A 21,533-nucleotide genomic window follows, 5' to 3' on the forward strand; every position below is an offset into this window, starting at 1 on the left:
TAGTTTGGTCTAAAATCTATAAAAGTTTCATTCTAAAGGAATATAATCGTTATATCCCTTTAGGAATACAAGTGAAACTCCCCTCAATTTTCTGTGACTACACTATGCGGAGATGGAATACCCAGGGGATCAGAACCATTGGGGACCTCTTCATAGATAAAAAATTGATGTCATTTTTAGAACTCCAAGAGAGGTTTGGGCTGCAACGGACAGACTTCTTTAAACATCTCCAAATCCAAAGTTTCTTAGATAATCTTGATCTAAGAGGGCAGATCAGCTTGAAAAAGAATTTGATTTTGGAATGTATAAAAGGAAGATGTAAGATCTCTCAACTTTTCAAAATAATAACAGCATCCCAACAGGACGACCTTCTTTATTTTGAGCATCGATGGGAGTGGAGGTTAGGGATAGTAGGTGTTGATTTACAATCAGCACTGAACCTAGCCGACGCTGTTATTTTCTCAGGTAGTCTTAAAAGTCAATATTACATGGCCATTTTTGATTTATATTACTCTCCAGCGAAGATAGCTAAGTGGGGAACAAATCGAGGGGTCCTATGCCCTAGATGCACCCTGAGGGCAGCTGATCTGGTGCATATGTTTTATGACTGTCCTGTGCTTACCCCTTTGCTCAATGAGATACAATGTTTTCTGAATTTAGGCCTTGGGGTTTCTGCTGAAATCACTTCTCAATTAGTGTTATTCGGATTTGAGTTTGGAGTAAACATTAGAAATCGCTCAACCCCCGAGAAGGGGTTTTTGTTTTTATGTATGGCTATTCTCCGTTTATGTATCACCTCCCAATGGTTAAGTCCAGACCCACCGTCTTTTTCCACATGGAAGGCTAAACTACTATCTCTGTATAATCTGGAAACAGCTTTGTACAAACGTAAAGCTAGGGGAAAAAAGAAATGTGGGTTTGCACTATGGGCCCCAATAAGGAATTGGGTTTGATTGACCCTTTTTTTTCCCTTTTTTTTTCTTCTTTCTCTTCTGTTTCTATGTACTGTTTATGCAATGTAACGATTATTGTTTTCTGTATGCAACCATGTTGTTATCATCAATGCTGATTCATCAATAAAAAAAAATAAAAAAAAAAAAGAATTTTGTGTACAGCTCCGTAGAAATAAATTAAATTAGAAGAATATTGTTACCAGTCCATATTACGTATGTGTCCATGGCTATGCTTGGCCCACGTGATCAGGTGAAGAGTAGCATTGAAAGATGTCATAACTTATGTGTATATATGTCTTGTGACTATATAATGGAAGTGAAATGAGTAATGGAGCTGTAGAACGTAAAAAAGTGGCGGCATTCATGATCATTCTCTAAAATTAACTTATGTATAAGACTACAATCATTCTAGACCGTTATATTTTACTCAACAGCTGTATAACAGTGCTTAATCATTCAATGACTAAATACATATAAAGATGCTTGTTGTCCGGAAATTATCCATCTGTTAGGAAGAAGTGAAGTTCTCTATCACGATTGAGGGCATTATCTACTGCTCTCAGTTTAATAATCTTGTTTCCCTCATGTTTTCGTAGTATTACAATTCAATTACCACCTCTTGTGCGAGGTTTCGCCTAGGAAATAGCATCAACCTTGAATTGTTTTGTCCCAATGAGGTTGTGGTGCAATTAATAGTTTTTGGACAGAGAATAGTTAAAATCCCTGTTTCTAATGGACTTGGTGTGTTCTTCTATCCTCTCTTTAAGAGGACGGATAGTACTACCAACATAAATATGATTACTTTGGCATACAATCAGATAAACAACATATTTAGTATTTCAACAGTGAAACACTTTTATTGGTATTGTTCTAGAAGGTGGTGTTTTTGAAGTGTGCGAAGGGGGGTGCATTTCAAAAACCACATTCAGTGCGCAATTTGTAAAAAAAGAAAAAAGAAAAAAAAAAGTGCCAGAGCTCTCGTCAGGAGGCCTGTGCAGCTTGTACCACACATTGCCCATGCCATGCTGCAATTGACAGGACCTATACAACTGCTAACCATCACACTCCTACATGTGTGACAATTCGATCTATCTCAGGCCCCCAAAGCTATAAGAATGGCTTGGGCGGCGTATAACAGTAATTTTTAATGTATATTGAATTAATATTTAACTGTTGTTGTGGTCATCTCTAAATGCGGGAAACAGTGCCAACTTGTGGCAGACTGTCACAAGCGCTGGTGTTAAGAATTATGTGCCGGCGTCGAGCACCGAAAACCACTGGCTCAAATTAAGCACGGACCACATTTGTAAAAAAAAAAAACTTTTAGGTAGTTTTGGTAGCCATTAGTGCATTCGATTGTGTTTTGTTTGTCAAGAAAAATGTGGCATATCATGCTTCGTATGGTTCTGCCTCTGGAGTGTTATTTTCTAACTAGGACCATGAACAACATAAAAATGTATTCCCCAATCACAACCTACAATAACTTCCGCGTAAACATGAGCACTTATTTGCCATGGACGATACTTCCTACCAGGTAGCCCCTAAAGAAACATTAATCTCGCACTAATTGTTTTCTCTTAACGAGCATAAATGTGGATAACATGATTCCGACCAGGATTTAATTGATACAACTATGGAAAAACTCTTCAAATCGTAATTCCATTTGATTGCAGCTTTGAAAAAGCCCATAGGACTAAACATGTTAAAACAACTACATATCTTCAACTATAATTTCCATTACGACTTAATTGCTTAATCTGAACTTATCCACATGAGCCTTGAAAAAGTCCATAGCACGAAACATAAGATACACAGGTTTTTACACACTTACTTGATGAAATAGGCCATTTCAACATTAAACCCGATATTCATTGTCTCACAATTCCCAAGGTTGTGCCCATTTGATGAGGCCGATAAAAATGCAGACTCCACATTGAAGAACAGCTGAGAATGTAGCTCTCAAGGCAACCACCTTTTCGGAGTACGTGGCTCAGTCAGAGACTTTCATAAATTGGAAGTTTGTTCGTATACTTGTGGACTACTTGACCACAGCGCTAACTGATCTGAGCGCTTCAATATACTTTGTTTCTCATTGTTCTGGCCAGAAACTATATTTTTACCCTTAACTAGCAGGGTACGTGATATCATGGTAGCATCTGTTCATGGATTAGTGTCTGTTGTAAGAGGGACTAACCCAGTACTGTTGTTTTGATGTGCAGTGAATGCTAAGCCACTGCTACCTTGATCTTAATTTTCAGGATTAATCGAGGTTCTACCTAAAAAAAGCGTCAATGCCATTCCCCTAGGGATAAATATTTTATCTTCCAACAGCCCAAGTAAAAGGGAATGGGCAGAGTTCCTAATAATTTCTTATGTGAAACAAACTCTGCCATCTCATCTTTTCTGATAGATTTCCCTGCTGATATCATTGGGATCTGTGACATAGAAGGAGAAATAATCCGGAGGAGAATCAGTAACAGGTGTCTTAGAACCCTTGGCCAACCTGGGCTTAAGCTTGGATTTAATCAGCCATTGTTTTAGCCACAGTGGACTCAATCAATTCCTGCACCTCCGCATCAGAGCAAGAAGGTTCCCTGAGGGTCCTCTGATTTGCTTCTCCGAGCCGGAATAAGGCCTTCATCCTTGAAAGGATGAAGGCATAGGGCTCCTTTTAGGTCTTTTGCATTCAATCATCACATCCACAATGAATACATTTGCGCCCCGGGTTAAAAACAAGATGTCAGTTCTGGGAAGACCAAACACATATTCGCCCCAATGGCAACTCACACCAACCCTGAAATAAGGATCTCCCAACAATCCATCAGCACACTTAGGCCTTCTACTTTTAAAAATAACAAGGAGTAACATGAGCCTTAAAGGGCCACTTACCCACCTTTATACCGGCCACACAAAGCGAGAGCCCCGCTCTCCCTGTGGAAAATGTGCTGTTGCTAGCAAATCGCGGCTGCTCGCTCACCTCAGAAAGGCACTCCCAACCAAAAAGACCTTAACAGACACTGACACAACCGCCCTTACGTCGTCAGGGATCAGTCGGCTTGCAGTAATTAACACCCGGCTGCCAACTGAGAGGATTACTGCCCTACAGCTCCTCACAGGATTCCTGACGAAGTATGCAGCAGTATCTGACAAGCCACCACAGCACTGCTAGCAGCCACACCCTGGTCCAAAATGAGCAGGAGTGGCGGGTGGGTGGTCTAGTAAATTTTATTTTTGGATTTGGGTGGTGATGGATCTCAAGACAGATTTCCCCCACTGTACACAATAAGGCCTTGTACTTATGGGGACACAGGTTAAGAATTTGGTGCACGCGAGGTGATCCAGACTCAAACGAAACGGTCTCTGGTAACGAGTCAAGTGAATATGTTGCAAATAAACACTTACCTATCGCCATCCTCTCAACACTCCCGATGACCAGGCTGTCGTAAACTTGTCCCTTTATCCTCAGCATGGTCCCCCTGTACTGTTGGCTGTGCTGCCCCATATGCAACAGCATCATGGTGAACGTGTAGGCCCCAATAGAGAAAGCATGCACGTAAAGTGGACGAGAAGAGAATGCCTTCTCATTCTTCAGGAGCTCCACAATCTCTGCAGCATAGGCCATTCCATGACGAGGCCACAGGAAATGCATCACGCTGCTCTCTACCACCAGCACATCAAATCCAGGCTCAAGGTACAGCTGGCAATAGCGAATGATGGCGCTCGACTTAGACCCCAGCCAAGGAAGGAGGAGGAGAAGAGGCCGGGTGGTTTCACTATGTCTGGGAGGTTCTGCTCCCACACTGCTCTTGCTGTAGAGGCTGATGGTGCTGGAAATCTTTTTTACGTCTATGCTTCCGGCAAGAGGCAATGAAGCATCTGTAGTGTACTTCATTTGAAGAAAATGTGGCTGAAATACATTAAGAGAAATATGTGAAGTCACTGAAGTGGAGCGTTCTTCTAGCATATATACACACAGATGAACGTGTTGGGCCCCAGAGTCATGCATGCAGCACATACCAACCTAACCAGTACAATGTTAGTAAGAATTCATTTTACTCATACACTAAATCTATACTCTTTCAGTGTCAAGGTTGCCAATAAACATTTCAAAGTATTTTATATAGAGGTACAGAAATATGTTGACTATCAAAAGGAGACCTCAGTTCAACATACCGGAAACTATTTTAAAGCCGTCCCTATATTAAATCATGCATCATTTTTTGACTGGTAGAATCAGTCTATTCTGGATCAAAGATAACTAACAACTGGCACTTTCCATCTATAAAACTGTTATCAGTTACACCTTCTGCCATTAAGACCAACAGTACAACATTAATAATCCTATTGACAAAGTAAACACCATATGTTGATGGAGTGTCAGCTTGTCCACGATTTATTCTCAGCCTACTATTGAGGACACAATGGTAACTTAAATTAACATTGTGCAAGGACTACTGTTGACCCTCGTGCGATCATTCCTGTCGCTAGGCCCGGGCACACAAGTAGGGTAGCGTTTTTATCAGGACAAGGGGTGGAGGGGCGGGGGAACGCTGGGCTATAGGAAATTTGTGCCTGCCGGATGATCCCATAATGTTCTCACATAGAAATGTGATAAATAATTTTGATATCTCCACAATACGTTTTGGGCCCTTCCCTGTCACGGGCAAGTGCCCATCCACAAACGTGAGGTAGAATTTTTAATCGGGAGACCTGGGAAACAATAGGTGGTAGGACATTTGTGCTGGCCCGGTGATTCCACAACTTTGCCACAGAAAAATATGAGGAAAATAAAACTTTTTAGCTACATTCGAGGTTTGCAGAGGATGCTAGTTAAGAAAAACAATAGCGGATCTATGCATGCCACACATTTCTTGACTCCCCCTGGTGTCTAGTTTTCAGAAATGTCAGGCTTTGGTAGGTTTCCTTAGATGGCCGCCAAGCCCCAGACCAAAAACGCAGGAGCGCCCCTTGCAAAACCAGGTCATTTTGTGATAGACAATTTTGATGTCTCCACAATACGTTTTGGTACCTTCCAGGTTGCCGGCACTTGACCCACACACACACACACACACACAAGTGAGGCATGGTTCTTCTCTGGAGACTTGGGGGATCACTAGGTGGTAGGAAACGTGTGGCTGCCTGCAGATTCCAGGACTTTTCCCCTCACAGAAATTCAAGGAAAATGTGTTTTTAGGCAACATTTGAGTTTTGGGGGAGATTCTGGGTAAACAAACCTGGCGAGAGTCACGCCAGTCACCCTACCCTGGACTCCCCTGGGTATCTAGCTTTCAAAAATGTGCTGGTTAGGTAGGTTTCCTTAGGTCTCGGCTGAGTTAGGCCCAAAATCCAGAGCTACTGACATTACAAAAAACACATTTTTTTGTGGGAAAATGTGATGTGTCTCACAGAAATGCATGGAAAATGTGTTTGATGCAAACCTTGAGCTTTGCAGGGGATTCTGGGTAAAAAAAACCTGGTGAGGGTAATGCAAATCACCCCACCCTAGGCACCCTGGATATCTAGTTTCCAAAAAATGGTTAGGTAGGTTTTGTACCGGCTAAGCAAGGGCCCAAAAACCACAGCTAACCACCATACAAACAAACATGCATTCTCCTGGATGAAATATGATGTTGCCAAGTCACGGTAAGGGGTGTTCTGTTCAGACATAAGGTCCTGCCACACAAGTGGGGTACCATTTTTCTTGGGAGACATGTGGGAATACAGAATAGTAGAACGTTTGTTATTTCCAATTACATCTCAACCTTTGTGCCCTTATGTAACACAGAAGACATTTTACAAAAAGCCCTCTGAAACAATGCCAGTACGGGTACCCATACATTCAGAGATAAATAAACAGCCACTGCTTCTAAACTCAGAAGCTGGTGTACATTTCTGAAATACAGAGGTTATTCTTCATTCCCTTTTTCCATTGTTTATAATTTATCATATGATTTGCTGTAAAGCCGGTACAAAATAAAAACAAGCGTTTTCAACAATAGGTCTCGCAATTGCAAGAGTTTAAGCTATTGGCATTGTAATTTATTGGGTTTGAAAATTAACAAATAAATAAAAGGCAGTGTCATTTAAAATGCCAATAGCTCAAACTCATTAATGCAAGACCAACTGCATTGCAAAGAAGCAGCCGCCATTGTCCCGGGCGGCTGTTAAGTATAAGTGCGCATGGCGTGCTGAATTTTACGGGAAAGCACGTCATGCCTCCAGTAGGACAAAACTCATTAAAGAAAATAATGCTTACAGACTAAATAAAGCACCCAGTGTAACAACAGAATTAAAAGGGCCAGTCCTCATGGGAAGTAACAAATGAAGACAAGGCGGTACTAAGTAGTGACTAACAAGCCTATTAACGAATCAGAAGCCTGCTTTTACAAAGGACAATGACACAAGCCAATGAAAAATATGGGCGGAGATTGGGCGGGGCTTCAAGTCCATACTCGAATACAGCATGCCTCGCAGAGCCACGCACGCGCTGCCCAGCCCAGGCTCGACCTAAAAACACTGCAAGGAGCAGCTCGGTTGTTGGCTCTGGGTAACTTGAATTCTAGAAGAACCTACAACCCCTATATAACCCCACAACCAGAAGGGTCCAGCGGACATAATGTTATATTGATTTTGAAAATCTGCCACAGTAAGAAGTTACAGAAGAAAACAGACACAAATGGTTGTTTTTTCAGCTCTATTTCAATATTTGTTTATTTCAACTGTTACGTTCTATGAGAAAACCTTGAAGGATCTACACAAATGACCACTTGCTAAATTCAGAATTGAGTATAGTCTTCAGAAATGTAAAGGCTTCCGGGATCCACCATGGGTTTCACACCAGTTTCCACCACAAACTGGAAGGAGTTTGAAAGCAGGAAAATAGGAAAAATGGTCTGCCGCCTAGTAAAATGTCAAGACTGTGTTAAAACAAGCATTTGCAATGCAATAGGTCTCGCATTGACGCAAGTTTGAGCTATTGACATTGCAAATCACAATGCCTTTTATTTTTGTTTTCTTTTTAGAAACATAAATAAAAGGCATTGTTATTCACAATGCCAATAGCTTAAACTCGCGTAACTGCGAGACCTTTTGCATTGGAAATGCTTGTTTACAATAGCAGCTACTACGTACTCTGGTCTTCTATGTGGTAGATTTGAAGAGCTGAAACAACCAGAGTCTTCAGTCAGTATGGAGGCAGTAGTTATTGTGCTGTAGTGCCAGGTTTTCACTACTACCCCCAAGGCACTTCACAGTGGCTGATCAATGAGTAATAGTAAACAACGAGCCTTGTCCTCTTTCTGAAATTGCCGACCAATGGCCTTGAGATTGTGGGTCATATGTTGGTACATATTGAATCCTACGAAAGTCTCGTAGACTAAAACACTTACAGCGCTGTTAAGCGTCCTGGAGTGCTACTTCAACAAATAACTACACACTTACACCAGCTTGCGAGTAAAACCTTTTATAAAGCAATCAGTTTTGTTGTTTGTTTTGTCACAGTTGGTTTCCAGTGGGGGTGGCATCCGACTCCCAGAGTCCTCACTAAAAGCGGACAGAATATGCTCTTGATTTTTGCAGGCACAAAGCAGGTAAAACGTTGGGGGAGGGGAGGGGATGTGAGAGAGTTGTACTTGTTTTGTTTAGTTTGAATGGAATGTTTCCCACGGCGGAGGAGGTATTAGTCAAGAACAAGAATGAAAAAGAATGTTGTATTGTCTCACAATCTTCTCCAAGAATCTCTTTGGAATTATCACCGCAGAGTCAGCGCGTGGATGCAACTTTTACATGGCAACACGCGGCGACAGTCTGTCACGCTGAAGCAGCGCGTGCATGTATTGAGATAGCGCGTGTGTGCAACTTTTGAATAACGGCAAGGCAACGCATGCTGACAGCCAGTAACGCCAAAGCAGTGCTTGTATGCAGCTCCTGAAAGCACAAGGTGACAAAGATGCACAGAAACAAAATTATCACCTTTAAGCTGCAAGTGCCCGAGGCACAACCAAACCATGCGCAGTCAAAACACCATGGGTTAAAAGAAATAACGTGGCAAAAGGGTTAAGTGAGGGGAGTGGGTGTCAGGGCATGCCCAGCAAATAAAACCAGCCAAATAGAAAGCAGCTCCACATACTGGCCGGGGAGGAGACCTGGGAGGGCGAGGGCTGCCCGCGCATTCACGGTACATGTAACTTTCACGTGCTCAGTGACGGCGCGTGCGGCCAGTGCAGGCAGCGCCTGTCCCCTTCCGAGGCTCCCGCGGTAAAGGAGCCCCGGCGCCAGAGAGGAAGTGCGGGAGCTGAAGTCGCGGGTCCCAGAAGGGGGCCTGGTGAAGAACGGCAAATAGCAGTGCGGGGCTCCCATGAATAAGGAGAGAGCCCCACGTCGTGCTGCCGGAAGTATAGCGGAGCAGGAGTGCTCCGGAAGCGCGCCGCAGCCAGCCGCCGTTCAGGAGGATACCCCCCCCCCGCAGACCGGGTGAGTGGGGGATTCTCCATTTGTCCAGTGGTTGTGCCAATGAAGGCACAGTGGCAATATTTATTTCCTGAGCGGACCCGCTGTTGCGGGCCGCTCCAACGATGGGGCGAGGTTTAAAAAAAGTGAACGTGAAACTGCATGCTGGCTTGCGAGGACGTAAGGGGGACAGGAGATGTGCAAGCCACGTGGCTGTAAGCACGTACATAGGCTCCGATCCACCAAAAGCCTGCGCGTGCCCATCTCCTATCCCACTTCCGAGGCAAGTCAGCAACAATAGATCTCGCTGGCGACAGCGCTTCGCACTGCGTTCGCCAGGCGAGACCTAAAAATGTGTGTTTGTTTGATTCAAGCCTGCCTGTTCCTGAAAGCTGGGAAGATGGTGATTTTAGCACCGCAAACCCTTGTTTGATACCATATGCAGGGGAAAAAAACAAACCCTTTCTTCTGGAGCACTTTTTTCCCCCCATTGTTCATCCCCAACCACCCCAAAAAATGTAGCTATATTTTGGCTAATTTCTCAGTCCCCTCCAGGGAAATTTAAAAACCATTTAGACTCCCCGGGATGTTGGAAAAAAAGGACCAAATTGGGTGGGATAGCCTATGTGGCCAAAAAGTTATGAAGTCGTAAGTGCAAGCTACCCCAAATTGCCACAAAAAAGCTTTAGCACTGGGAGGGAAAAGCCCTGCAGCGAAGGGGTTAAAGTACTGTGCTGCAAAGCACACAAGCCTGCAGCCCCTAAAAAGTATGCATGCAAAGGGCAGCCTACAAGACGCACCCATTTGCAGTCTGTGCTGAGGCAGGGTTGGGGGACCTGTGCTCCTACAAGGAAATACAAGCACAAGACATACCTAGGCTGTAGCCCCAGTCTTCATGGTAAGCTGCCCCCTTCTGTTGTATTTTACAAGCATCTACATAGTGCTGATCTGAAATCAAATGCTTCACACAACTTGAACCTGCCCCTTCATCTGTGCGCTTTTCCAACGCTGTTCTCTTGAATTGATCTTTTCTAGTGGCAATTTACACACTATACAGCGCTGAATCCATAAAGGAACGATTCATTTTGAAAAACATGCAACGGCAAAGCCAATAGGTCTCGCTCATGCAAAATGCCAATGTCTTTTAGCCATGTTGTGCAGCAACGTGCCTGTGCAGCAACGTGCCTGTGCAGCACGCATACAAGTTATGTTTTTTTTTTTTTTAAAGGACTAAGTCACAGCCAGCTCTGTCTCCATCATAGTGCTTTTTTTATTATTAAGTTGGCATCAGTCGGTACTACTTGATCATTGCTTAGTGCATAATTCCCAAAAGAAAAACCCATATTGGATTATCAAAGATTTTTAAGACCTCAAATTCTGTTATAAGTCCACTGGGTGTCAGCAGTTCATAGCACAAACAGCAGTTCTGACTTAGTGGGCCATGTTTACGCAGGTCCTTTGCACACATAAATGCACCAAGGAGCAGGGCATTGCATCTTTCCTCTGACATACAAGTCGCAATGTAAACAAGCATTGGCATAGCCAATAGGTCTCGCCTTTGGGACCTTATAAGTGTTTAGAGTTATGTATCAATGGGGTAACCCGGTAGACCACTGGACTCGGGTATATGTAGGTACACAGAAATGTAGTCACAGTGGAAACATTTTAAAGGAATAAAAGGCACACATTTGTTAGCAATTCGTACTAATTTGGGACACCACCTATTGTATGCATGTATGACATTGATTTAATCGATTAGGCAAAAATTCAGTCAAAAGGAAGATCAGCAATTCAAATAGACCAAATACATCTCGATGTCAACATATTTAAATATATACAGGTGTAAGAAACGTGATAAGTGCAAGATATTTGGGATAAGTGCAGGACGTTGTGAGGGAGGAAGGTTGTGTATAATAGGAACATCCACAGTTTGTTTAAGAGCCTAACCTGCCATTTAATGGCAACAAAACTTAAATATAACAACACATATATAGAAGGCAGTTGTACAATCACTGACAATCTCCTGTGTTGATCGAAGACAGAAACAAGTCGACGTTTCGACCCCTATTAGAACCAGCGAATTGGTTTGCTTGGAGTCGGGGTCTTCATCAGGACTGAGGGAAGGGAGTGGGCTTACACCTAAGGACAAGGATCAAAATTGTAATATAATAAGGTGTGTCTAAATTAAGCCAATTGTATAGGAAAGCAAAAATTGATTGAAAATTACCAGCGTCAGCAGAATAAATCAGGCTGGAAAAATGGAGGGAGGGCCAAGGAGTGCTCCTGGAGGAAAGAAAGGGAAAGAGACGAGGAGTACTACGGAATTGGAAGTTAAAATCACAGTACGCAACCATGGAACCGAGGTGAAGAATATATACTCACCAAAGGGTGTAGTATTCAAAACCTCGGTGGGTGAAACGGAGGACGGCTGAATTGATCAGCGTGAGCAAAGATACATTTGTGACCAAAGCTGGAAAACAAAGAGAATGTATCTCTATCACTCGGATCAAAATCTAAAACATGACCAAGAACAGCGCATGTTTAACTCAATAGGATTACGTTAATCAGAAATGGCAACATGCGGGAAAACGGACTTCTCCAATTACAAGGAGCATTAAATAATTAAAATCAAACGGAAAGGAAAGTGCGGGCGAGACACCGAAAAGCGGTCTCGAGAGAAAGGATTTCAGCCAGCCAAACATGCTGTAGCGAAGGTGAAGGGAGAAAACCACTCAAGGGCAGCATGGTGTGACATACCTCAAGGGCCGCGTCGGACAGTCTGACAGCTAACCCTGGGCTTTGTCACATGACCACTTAAATACCAAACAGACGCGCGCGCACAAACGGAAGGTCCTTTAAAGTAAGCACTTTAAAGGACCCCATCATGAACCTGTCGAATCATACACTGACCGATGATGAACATCGGATTCTCAGCAAAGGTTTATCATATGTTCCTACGACATACCCCAATAAATTCAATCTTCAAACTGAGCTACACCGTTTTTTTCGGAAAATACGGTTACGTTATTTCTTCTGTCAGTCCCCAATGAGTCCTATTACATCTTGCACTGGCTTACAAACTCCTTCCTCATTTACACCAACTTCTCAAATGGTCTCACATCGGATACTGACTTATGAAAGCACTGTGCTCAAGGAGGCACTGAGAATCTGCTCCATAAGGAAGTATGTTAAACACAATGTCACCTCTGCGGAACGAAAAGCCTTGGATGATTTGAGGAATAACCACTCCATTGTTATCAAACCCGCTGACAAGGGTGGAGCCATTGTACTACAGAATGTGGAAAACTATAAGGAAGAACTCTATTCTCAATTGAATGATGGTATCAGCTATACCAGACTCAATCTAAACCCCACTAAAAGGATTAGTACCATGATCCTTCGAGTAACTCAGGATGGCCTTGCCCAAGGATTCCTCTCAAATCTGGAGTTCCACTTCCTGAATCAGCCGCAACGTCGCATTCCGACCATCTACACCTTACCTAAAGTTCATAAAAACCAGGAAAGGCCACCTGGCCGCCCCATAGTTTCGGGGTGTGGCTCAATTCTTGAGCCTCTTTGCAAATATGTTGATTTTTTCCTGAAACCTTTGGCTGAAAACACTGGTTCATACTTGCGGGACACCATGCAAGTTATCAATCTGGTCGATGGGATGCCCTTTAACCCAGCCACCCAAATTTTAGTGACACTGGACATCGTGTCATTATACACTAGTATTCCTCAACAACACGCTTTGGAGGTGATTTTGAAATATTTGGACACAAGAACACAACCGATGCATGTTCCCTCTGATTTCATCATCCAATTACTTCAAATAGCGATGACACAGAATTTCTTTTTCTTTCAAAATGACTACTTTATGCAAACTAGGCGTCGCTATGGGTGCCAGCTTTGCTCCAGACCTGGCCATTTTGTATATGGATGACTTTGAGCAAACCTTTGTCAGTAACATCTCAAATCCCTTCAGTCAACGGGTCACCTATTGGAAACGTTATATTGATGACGTCCTGATGGTCTGGACAGGCAATGACCAGGAACTCAATGATTTTTTCTGTTGGTTGAATGGAAGATCTGTGGATATTCAGTTCACTATGAATAAGGACAAGTCCACTACTGACTTCCTTGATATCACCATCAAGGCTTTGGATGATTGTCTCTACACGACCCTGTACCGTAAACCTACGGAAAGAAATACCTTATTGAGGTATGGAAGCCATCATCCCAGAGGATTACGCGATAACCTCCCTTTCGGCCAGTTCCTCAGGATCAGGAGGAACAGTACACGGAAAGAGGATTTCTTCACGGAATCAGATAACATCATCTGCAGATTGATTGAACGCGGCTACCCTAGAAGGCTTGTTAAGAGGGCCCGTAAAAGAGCCTGGTACAACCACAGAGACCTCCTTCTTACTCCAAAAATCCGGGCTGATGACCCCAATAGACTGATATGTGTCACTACATTTAACACAAGGAGTAATGATATCCGCCATATTGTCAATAAACATTGGCATTTGGTGTCAGCAGAATTACAGCTTCCTGAACCCCCAATGCATTCCTTCAAGAAAGGCAAAAATGTACGCGATCATGTGGTCAAGTCCCTCTTGGAAACATCTACTAGACCGACCATTGATTCGCTCTGGCAACTTCCCGCTCCTGTGGGCCATGTCAAATGTGGACAGTGCAAAGCTTGCAATCTGACTATTGAAACAAAGACGTTCCAACATAACTGCACGGTGGATTTAAAAACACTCACTAATTGCAACACAAAGAACGTCATTTATGCTATAGTCTGTCCCTGCAATAAGATTTATATAGGCCAGACTACCCAAAAAGTGAAATGCCGGATACTTCAACACTGCAGCAGAATAAGGTGTACCACTTCTGGAGCACCCATGGTCGAACATTTCAAAACATTCAACCATCCCCCTGAATCGATGAAATGGCTGGTAATTGAAGCCATTACACTGGGCGTTAGGGGTGGTGACCTGGGTTCAATCCTCAACATTAGGGAATGTAAATGGATGGACCGTTTTGAATCCGTCCTAAATGGCCTTAATGAACTTGATGCAACGTACGCCCAACTATCCTTACTAAATAATACCTAAGTTTTGAAGTAAGCACAGGATTCACATCAGGTGGATTCCAGGTAGATTTATTACCATCAGAGAAGACAACTTATACAACCACACAGGACAGACTCTAACTGCTAATGAGCTCTCAACACATCATGGAACCTAGAACCCTAGTGATACAATAACACTCCATAATAGAACATGACCACAGATAACATGGACACTACACACCTTCCCCCCCAAAAAAAACACAAAAAAAAAAACTAAAACATAACAAAATCATTCATTTTAACAGGTGGTTTTCTCACCCGAGAACTTTTCCTTGGAACAGATGGAATAGACACTTCAACAGGAGAACTAACAAGTTGGTTCTCAACAGGGACCACATTAGATGTTGCAGAGGAACATTGAGTCAAACAAGGTTCAGCAGCATTCCCAACATTATCCAAAATGTCAATATTTGAAGAAGGAAACACCCCTTCAAACTCAGAATTAGAACCATTCAATGTATCCAGAAAATTTTGAAAGTCCCCATTCTCCTCAGTGTCCAAAGACTCCTTTACTGGAGAAACAGGTGAATGATCACAAAAATCTTTGGATCTAAATATGGATATCCGTCTGAAATTCCATATTTTGCCACCATGTACCCTAACAGCTCTGCTGAAAACCTCAATTACTTTCACCGGGTCCGACCATCTAGACCATCTTTTGTCAATACCACCCAATTTAACACGAACTAAATCACCCACTTTGATTTTACAAACTTTTGAAGAGTTGTTGTTCTTCGTGTTTTGCATCCTATCTTGATATCTTTGAATCCGCTCTCTAAGTATTTTGAAATCCACCATGGGATCAGGACACTTGTTTTTCCTCAACCAACATGGCATAAGCTTTGAGGACGGTTTTCTTCCTCTTAACATCTCAAATGGAGAACAACCTGTAACAGAATGAGGAGACATCCGATATGTGTGCAAAGTGGCCCGTAAAGCCTTCCTCCAATCAATATTACTTTTAATAGCTAGCTGTATAGATTCTTTCACAACCCTATTGAAACGCTCAACCTGGCCATTAGCCATTGGGTTATAGTTAGAAACTCTTTTATGCGTGACCCCGCATTTGTTTAGAAACATTTCAAATTCATGACTGATAAATTGTGGCCCATTATCAGAAACCAATTCAGATGGAACACCTTCTCTACTAAAAATGTTGTCTAAAAATTCTATCACGTGGTTAGAGGTTACTTTATCCACCACCTTGACTTCTGGCCATTTTGAAAAATAATCCACTAAAACCACCGCAAAGACCTGTTTAGCAGAAGGAAAATTCAAAGGCCCGATAATATCAATCCCTAATTTACTCCAGGGACACAGGGAATACTCAATAGGTGAAATCCCCACAGATAAAGGTTTGACCGATTTGTCACTCTTATAACATTGAATACAATCTCTAACCCACCTGTCCACCATGCCATCCATGCTTGGCCACCAATAGAACTCTCTCAAACGACGTTTGGTGGAGGACATTCCCAAATGTCCTTCATGTGACAACTTTACTAACTGTTCTCTGACACTTTGAGGTGGAACAATCTTATCGCCTCTAATTACGAACCCATGCAAAAACATAAGTTCATCATTAACTTTCCAAAACGAACTCAACTCACCACTCAACTTCCTTTCTTCCGGCCATTCTCCTTGTAAATACTTTACAACATTCTGTAAAATGTCATCTTCCGACATTGCCTTAAACCAAGTCTCCTCCGAGATGGCACCCGAACTTACACTTTCCTTCACATCTTCCATAGTATAAGCTACGTCACATTCCTCAGAGGTAATACTTACACCAGAACACTCATCTAAAGACAATCGGGACATGCAATCCGCATGAACATTCAAACGGCCAGGAATATACACAACTGAGCACTGGTATTCCTGCAATTTAGCAGCTAACCTGGCTAACCGAGCAGTCAAAGTTCTACCACCACCAGCCGCTAACATGTTTATCAGAGGTTTATGGTCAGTCCTTAATTGAAACTTTGTCCCCCATAAAAATTGCCTAAAATGCTGAGCAGCCCAGGTACACGCAAGTAATTCCTTTTCAATAGTGGAGTAATTAACCTCCGCTCCTCTTAAAGTTCTTGAGGCATACGAAACAACATACTCCTCCCCAAATTTCTTTTGTAAAAGCACAGCGCCTAAACCACTGTTGCTAGCGTCTACCGCTACCATACATTCCCCACCAATAGTAAAAGGTCTCAAAAACGGAGCCACAGAAATCTCGTTTTTAAGTGTTTCAAAAGCTAACTTTTGCTCACTTCCCCAGATAAATTTAGCGTTTTTCTTCAGTAGATTGCGCAACGGAAACACTTTCGAGGCATAGTTCTTGACAAACTTACTGTAAAATTCCGTTAAACCTAAGAATGACAACAATTGATCTTTAGAAGTAGGAGACGGAGCCTTAGTAATACTAGCTACATGATCCATTTTTGGTTTAATACCCTCTCTTGAAATCTCGTGGCCTAAATATTCCACATTATCTTTTCTGAATTTGCATTTGGAAAGTTTAAGCGTTAAGCCTTTACACTGTATGTTATTCAACACCTTTTTTAGGTTACTAGCATGGTCTTCAAAGTCTTTCCCAAAAATCAGAATATCATCCTGAAAGGCTATGGCACCAGGGAAACCTTCCAGGACATCCTTCATGATTCTCTGAAAGACCGAAGCGGCACTAGCCAAACCAAATGGCATCCTCTTATATTGATACATGCCCTCCGGAGTAATGAAAGCTGTCAAGCATTTGGATTGTTCATGTAACAATCTGGTGGTATGCACTTGCCAAATCAACTGTGGAAAACACACACGCACCAGATAAAGTTGATATCAATTCATGAATGTTGGGTAAAGGATGCCTATCAATCCAAATCTCCATATTTAAGCTACGGAGATCAACACACAACCTAAGATCTCCGTTGCCTTTAAGGGAAAGAACCACCGGAGAAACCCATGGGGATGATTCTAGAGGTTCGATAATATTCCTTGAAACCAGATCCTCCAACATGTTTTTCAAATTATCACGATATGCTAAGGGAACATTACGAACCCTATGTCTTACAGGAATAGCAGAGTCCTTTAATATTATTTTGTGTTTAAAGTTTGCATATTCCCCAAGCTGATCACTGAATACTTTAGGAAACATTTTTTTAATGTCATCCACGCAATCCCCACTGAAAATACTGTATACTGGTGGAGACGCATTGGGATCTAATTTTATGCCCAATTCTTGTTGATGGGGCCACCCAAGTATAGATACCCCTTTGGTTGCTACGTATAATTTCCCTTTAGTTGACTTCCCTTTGAAAGACAGATCTGTCCAAAAATAACCTTCCAATGCAATTTTGTGCCCTGAGTAACTACCAGGTTTAATGTCCGGAGGTAATAATTCTCTGTTCTCCCATAGTTTTATGAATAGATCCTTACCTATAATGGAGTACCACGCACACGAATCTATCATCATCATGACTTCTTTTCCATCTATTAATATGGAACCAGATGGAAACCCTTTACAATTGTTTTCAGAAACACAAGCAATGCAATTAAATTCATTAAACTCTGTTGCAATCTCCTCTTCATCACAGGTAATACAATTGACTTTTTGTTGAGATCTGCATATTTTTCCAAAATGACCTGGCTTTTTACATTTAATACAAATTTTAGTCCATGCTGGGCATCTCTTATAGTTTCCAACATGTTCAAAACTGCCACACCTATAGCAGATCACAGGATTTCTCCTGTTGCTAAATTTATTGTCCTTGAAACTTGGATCTCTTCTAATAAAAACAGAAGGAGTCTTCTTTTGAAAAACCTGAGGCTTCACTACTGAAACTTCAGCTACAGGGTCTTGTGCTTTAACATTGACAATTGAAGGTTGACCTCTGATCTCACTTACAAACTTTTCTGATTGTTCTATGCCTTTAGCGATATTGACCACAGCATTCAAAGAAGATTCAGTACCCAACCATAACCTCTCTTGTATCTTTTTACTTTTGGTTTTCATCATTATTTGGTCTCTAAGCACTTGCTCGTAATTGATGGTATCAAACGCACAAGAACCGGCAAGAGAACGTAAAGCTGACACATAGTTTTCAATGGATTCGTCCTCTTTTTGAGCACGGGAATAAAATTTAAATCTTTCCATCACAATGTTTATTTTCTTCCCGAATCTGGTGCTCATCTTTTTAACTGCTACCTCAAACACATTTACGCCTTCAGTGCTCTCGAGAGGAGGCAAATTATCAAATTCTTTGATCCCTTGACCACCTAAACAATGTCTTAACAAATCCAATTTCCTTTTTGGGGAACAACCTTCCTCCTCTAAAACCTCAACATAGGCTAGAAACATGGGATACCATAAATCCCATTCCATTTTAGGTTCTCCAGCTGTAGGCAAAAAATGTGGTGGTGCCGAAATGTTAGACATTTTAATAAAAACTTTTAGTTGCCTTTACAAAAAAAAAAAAATATATAGGCGTAATTAAACTGAGTAAAACACAGATACCACCATAGTTATTGCTTAGAGTCCTGTTTTTTTTTTTTAAGAATATAATTTGATTGATTGAAGAGGAAAAAGAAGAAAGAAAAAAAAAAAAAATGAAAAATAGAAATGTGAATGAAAATGAGTAACGTGACTTCTCTTTTTTTTTCCTTAAATTAAGCAAAATTGTATAAGTCAGGTAATACTGTTTGCCATACGAGTAAAGTTGCCAATATTAACCACTGTATCCGAAACTAGACCAATCCAAAATGGCGGCTAAAACGCGTGACATCATCACGCTCCCAGCATGCTTTGCTGACTTGGGATCTTCTGTGAGAAGGGAAGCGCGTAAACAAGAGAATGCTGAAGATGGTTCCTGACAAGAACGCTGCATACAGCTCGAGCGGGTGAGTGTGGTTTTTTCAAAATATAACCACGTAACCGCTACGATCTCCCCAGCATACGCACGCCAGTATTTCCATACGCTGAAACTTTCCGATTTTGGTGAAACACTCAGCCGCAGGCGCAATCAAAGCGCAAGACGGTTTCACACACTGCCGCAGGCGCGATCAAAGCGCAAGACGGTTTCACATACTGCCGCAGGCGCGATCAAAGCGCAGACCTCTAAAAAAGTGTCATAGGCACAAGTATCGACCGCTCCAAAACGCCACTTCAATAAACGATTGAACAGCAGTATCAAACAGCCGCAGGTGCAATCAGAAGCACATACCATTTAAACAGCCGCATGTGCATTCATGCACAACCAGAAAAAAAAATACCTTGAACGCGTCTTCACTAGTGAACGCTGTCCTCCTCTGACTCCCAGTCGTCGCCAGTGTGAAGTAAGCACAGGATTCACATCAGGTGGATTCCAGGTAGATTTATTACCATCAGAGAAGACAACTTATACAACCACACAGGACAGACTCTAACTGCTAATGAGCTCTCAACACATCATGGAACCTAGAACCCTAGTGATACAATAACACTCCATAATAGAACATGACCACAGATAACATGGACACTACAAGTTTCATGATGCTGAGTGGTGTACACTCCACACTGTCCTCCTCACATCACAGGCCTCTGCGTTAAGCTCTACTGGTTTTATGAAACTACTTTGTATTATATTCTAACTTTAATTAGTAATGTGATCAATGTGTTTTTTTAAGCCTAATATGTACCAAGTAGGCTTTGTTATATGCCAAATAATACTCCGTATGGTGGTTGATTGGCAACAAATATTTCCCACCAATCTGTACTTATTGCCAAAATTATGCTCGATTGTATGCCTGTTTCATAATTGAGGTTGTCGCCGGACCGCAATCATTTAGAAACCAATCACGGGTATTTTTACCCTTTTTCATTTCCATTGTACGTTCTCTCTTAGAGTTAATCAATGCTGTGAAAATATGATCATCTGTATCGTGGTTATGTACTTAGAACCAGCAACGGGTCCCTGCTTCGAGTTCGCATTTATTTATTTACTTTCGATCTCTTCGAGCCCTTGGCCATACACACCCCTGAGTCTCCACCAATCAGGGCGCAATCCTTCCGTTTGTGCGCGCGCGTCTGTTTGGTATTTAAGTGGTCATGTGACAAAGCCCAGGGTTAGCTGTCAGACTGTCCGATGCGGCCCTTGAGGTATGTCACACCATGCTGCCCTTGAGTGGTTTTCTCCCTTCACCTTCGCTACAGCATGTTTGGCTGGCTGAAATCCTCTCTCGAGAGAACGCTTTTCGGTGTCTCGCCCGCACTTTCCTTTCCGTTTGATTTTAATAATTTAATGCTCCTTGTAATTGGATAAGTCCGTTTTCCCGCATGTTGCCATTTCTGATTAACGTAATCCTATTGAGTTAAACATGCGCTGTTCTTGGTCATGTTTTAGATTTTGATCCGAGTGATAGAGATACATTCTCTTTTTTTTTCCAGCTTTGGTCACAAATGGATCTTTTCTCACGCTGATCAATTCAGCCGTCCTCAGTTTCACCCACCGAGGTTTTGAATACTACACCCTTTGGTGAGTATATATTCTTCACCTCGGTTCCATGGTTGCGTACTGTGATTTTAACTTCCAATTCCGTAGTACTCCTCGTCTCTTTCCCTTTCTTTCCTCCAGGAGCACTCCTTGGCCCTCCCTCCATTTTTCCAGCCTGATTTATTCTGCTGACGCTGGTAATTTTCAATCAATTTTTGCTTTCCTATACAATTGGCTTAATTTAGACACACCTTATTATATTACAATTTTGATCCTTGTCCTTAGGTGTAAGCCCACTCCCTTCCCTCGGTCCTGATGAAGACCCCGACTCCAAGCAAACCAATTCGCTGGTTCTAATATGGGTCGAAACGTCGACTTGTTTCTGTCTTCGATCAACACAGGAGATTGTCAGTGATTGTACAACTGCCTTCTATATATGTGTTGGTATATTTAAGTTTTGTTGCCATTAAATGGAAGGTTAGGCTCTTAAACAAACTGTGGATGTTCCTATTATACACAACCTTCCTCCCTCACAAC

General features: G+C 42.2%; 1 protein-coding gene across 2 annotated transcripts in view; it reads right to left on the reverse strand.

The window, feature by feature from the left end:
• The window catches only part of LOC146855783 (transmembrane protein 53-like), a 79,616-nt gene that overhangs the window by 11,383 nt on the left and 46,700 nt on the right, over positions 1 to 21,533 (reverse strand). For both annotated transcript variants that reach the window (XM_085653692.1, XM_085653693.1), the window contains one exon: positions 4,356 to 4,860. In XM_085653692.1, the coding sequence (XP_085509818.1) occupies positions 4,356 to 4,860 (505 nt within the window). The remainder of the gene's footprint in view (positions 1 to 4,355; positions 4,861 to 21,533) is intronic.

The sequence above is a fragment of the Triturus cristatus genome, chromosome 4_1 (assembly GCF_964204655.1).
Source record: "Triturus cristatus chromosome 4_1, aTriCri1.1, whole genome shotgun sequence".
Classification (NCBI taxonomy): Eukaryota; Metazoa; Chordata; class Amphibia; order Caudata; family Salamandridae; genus Triturus; species Triturus cristatus.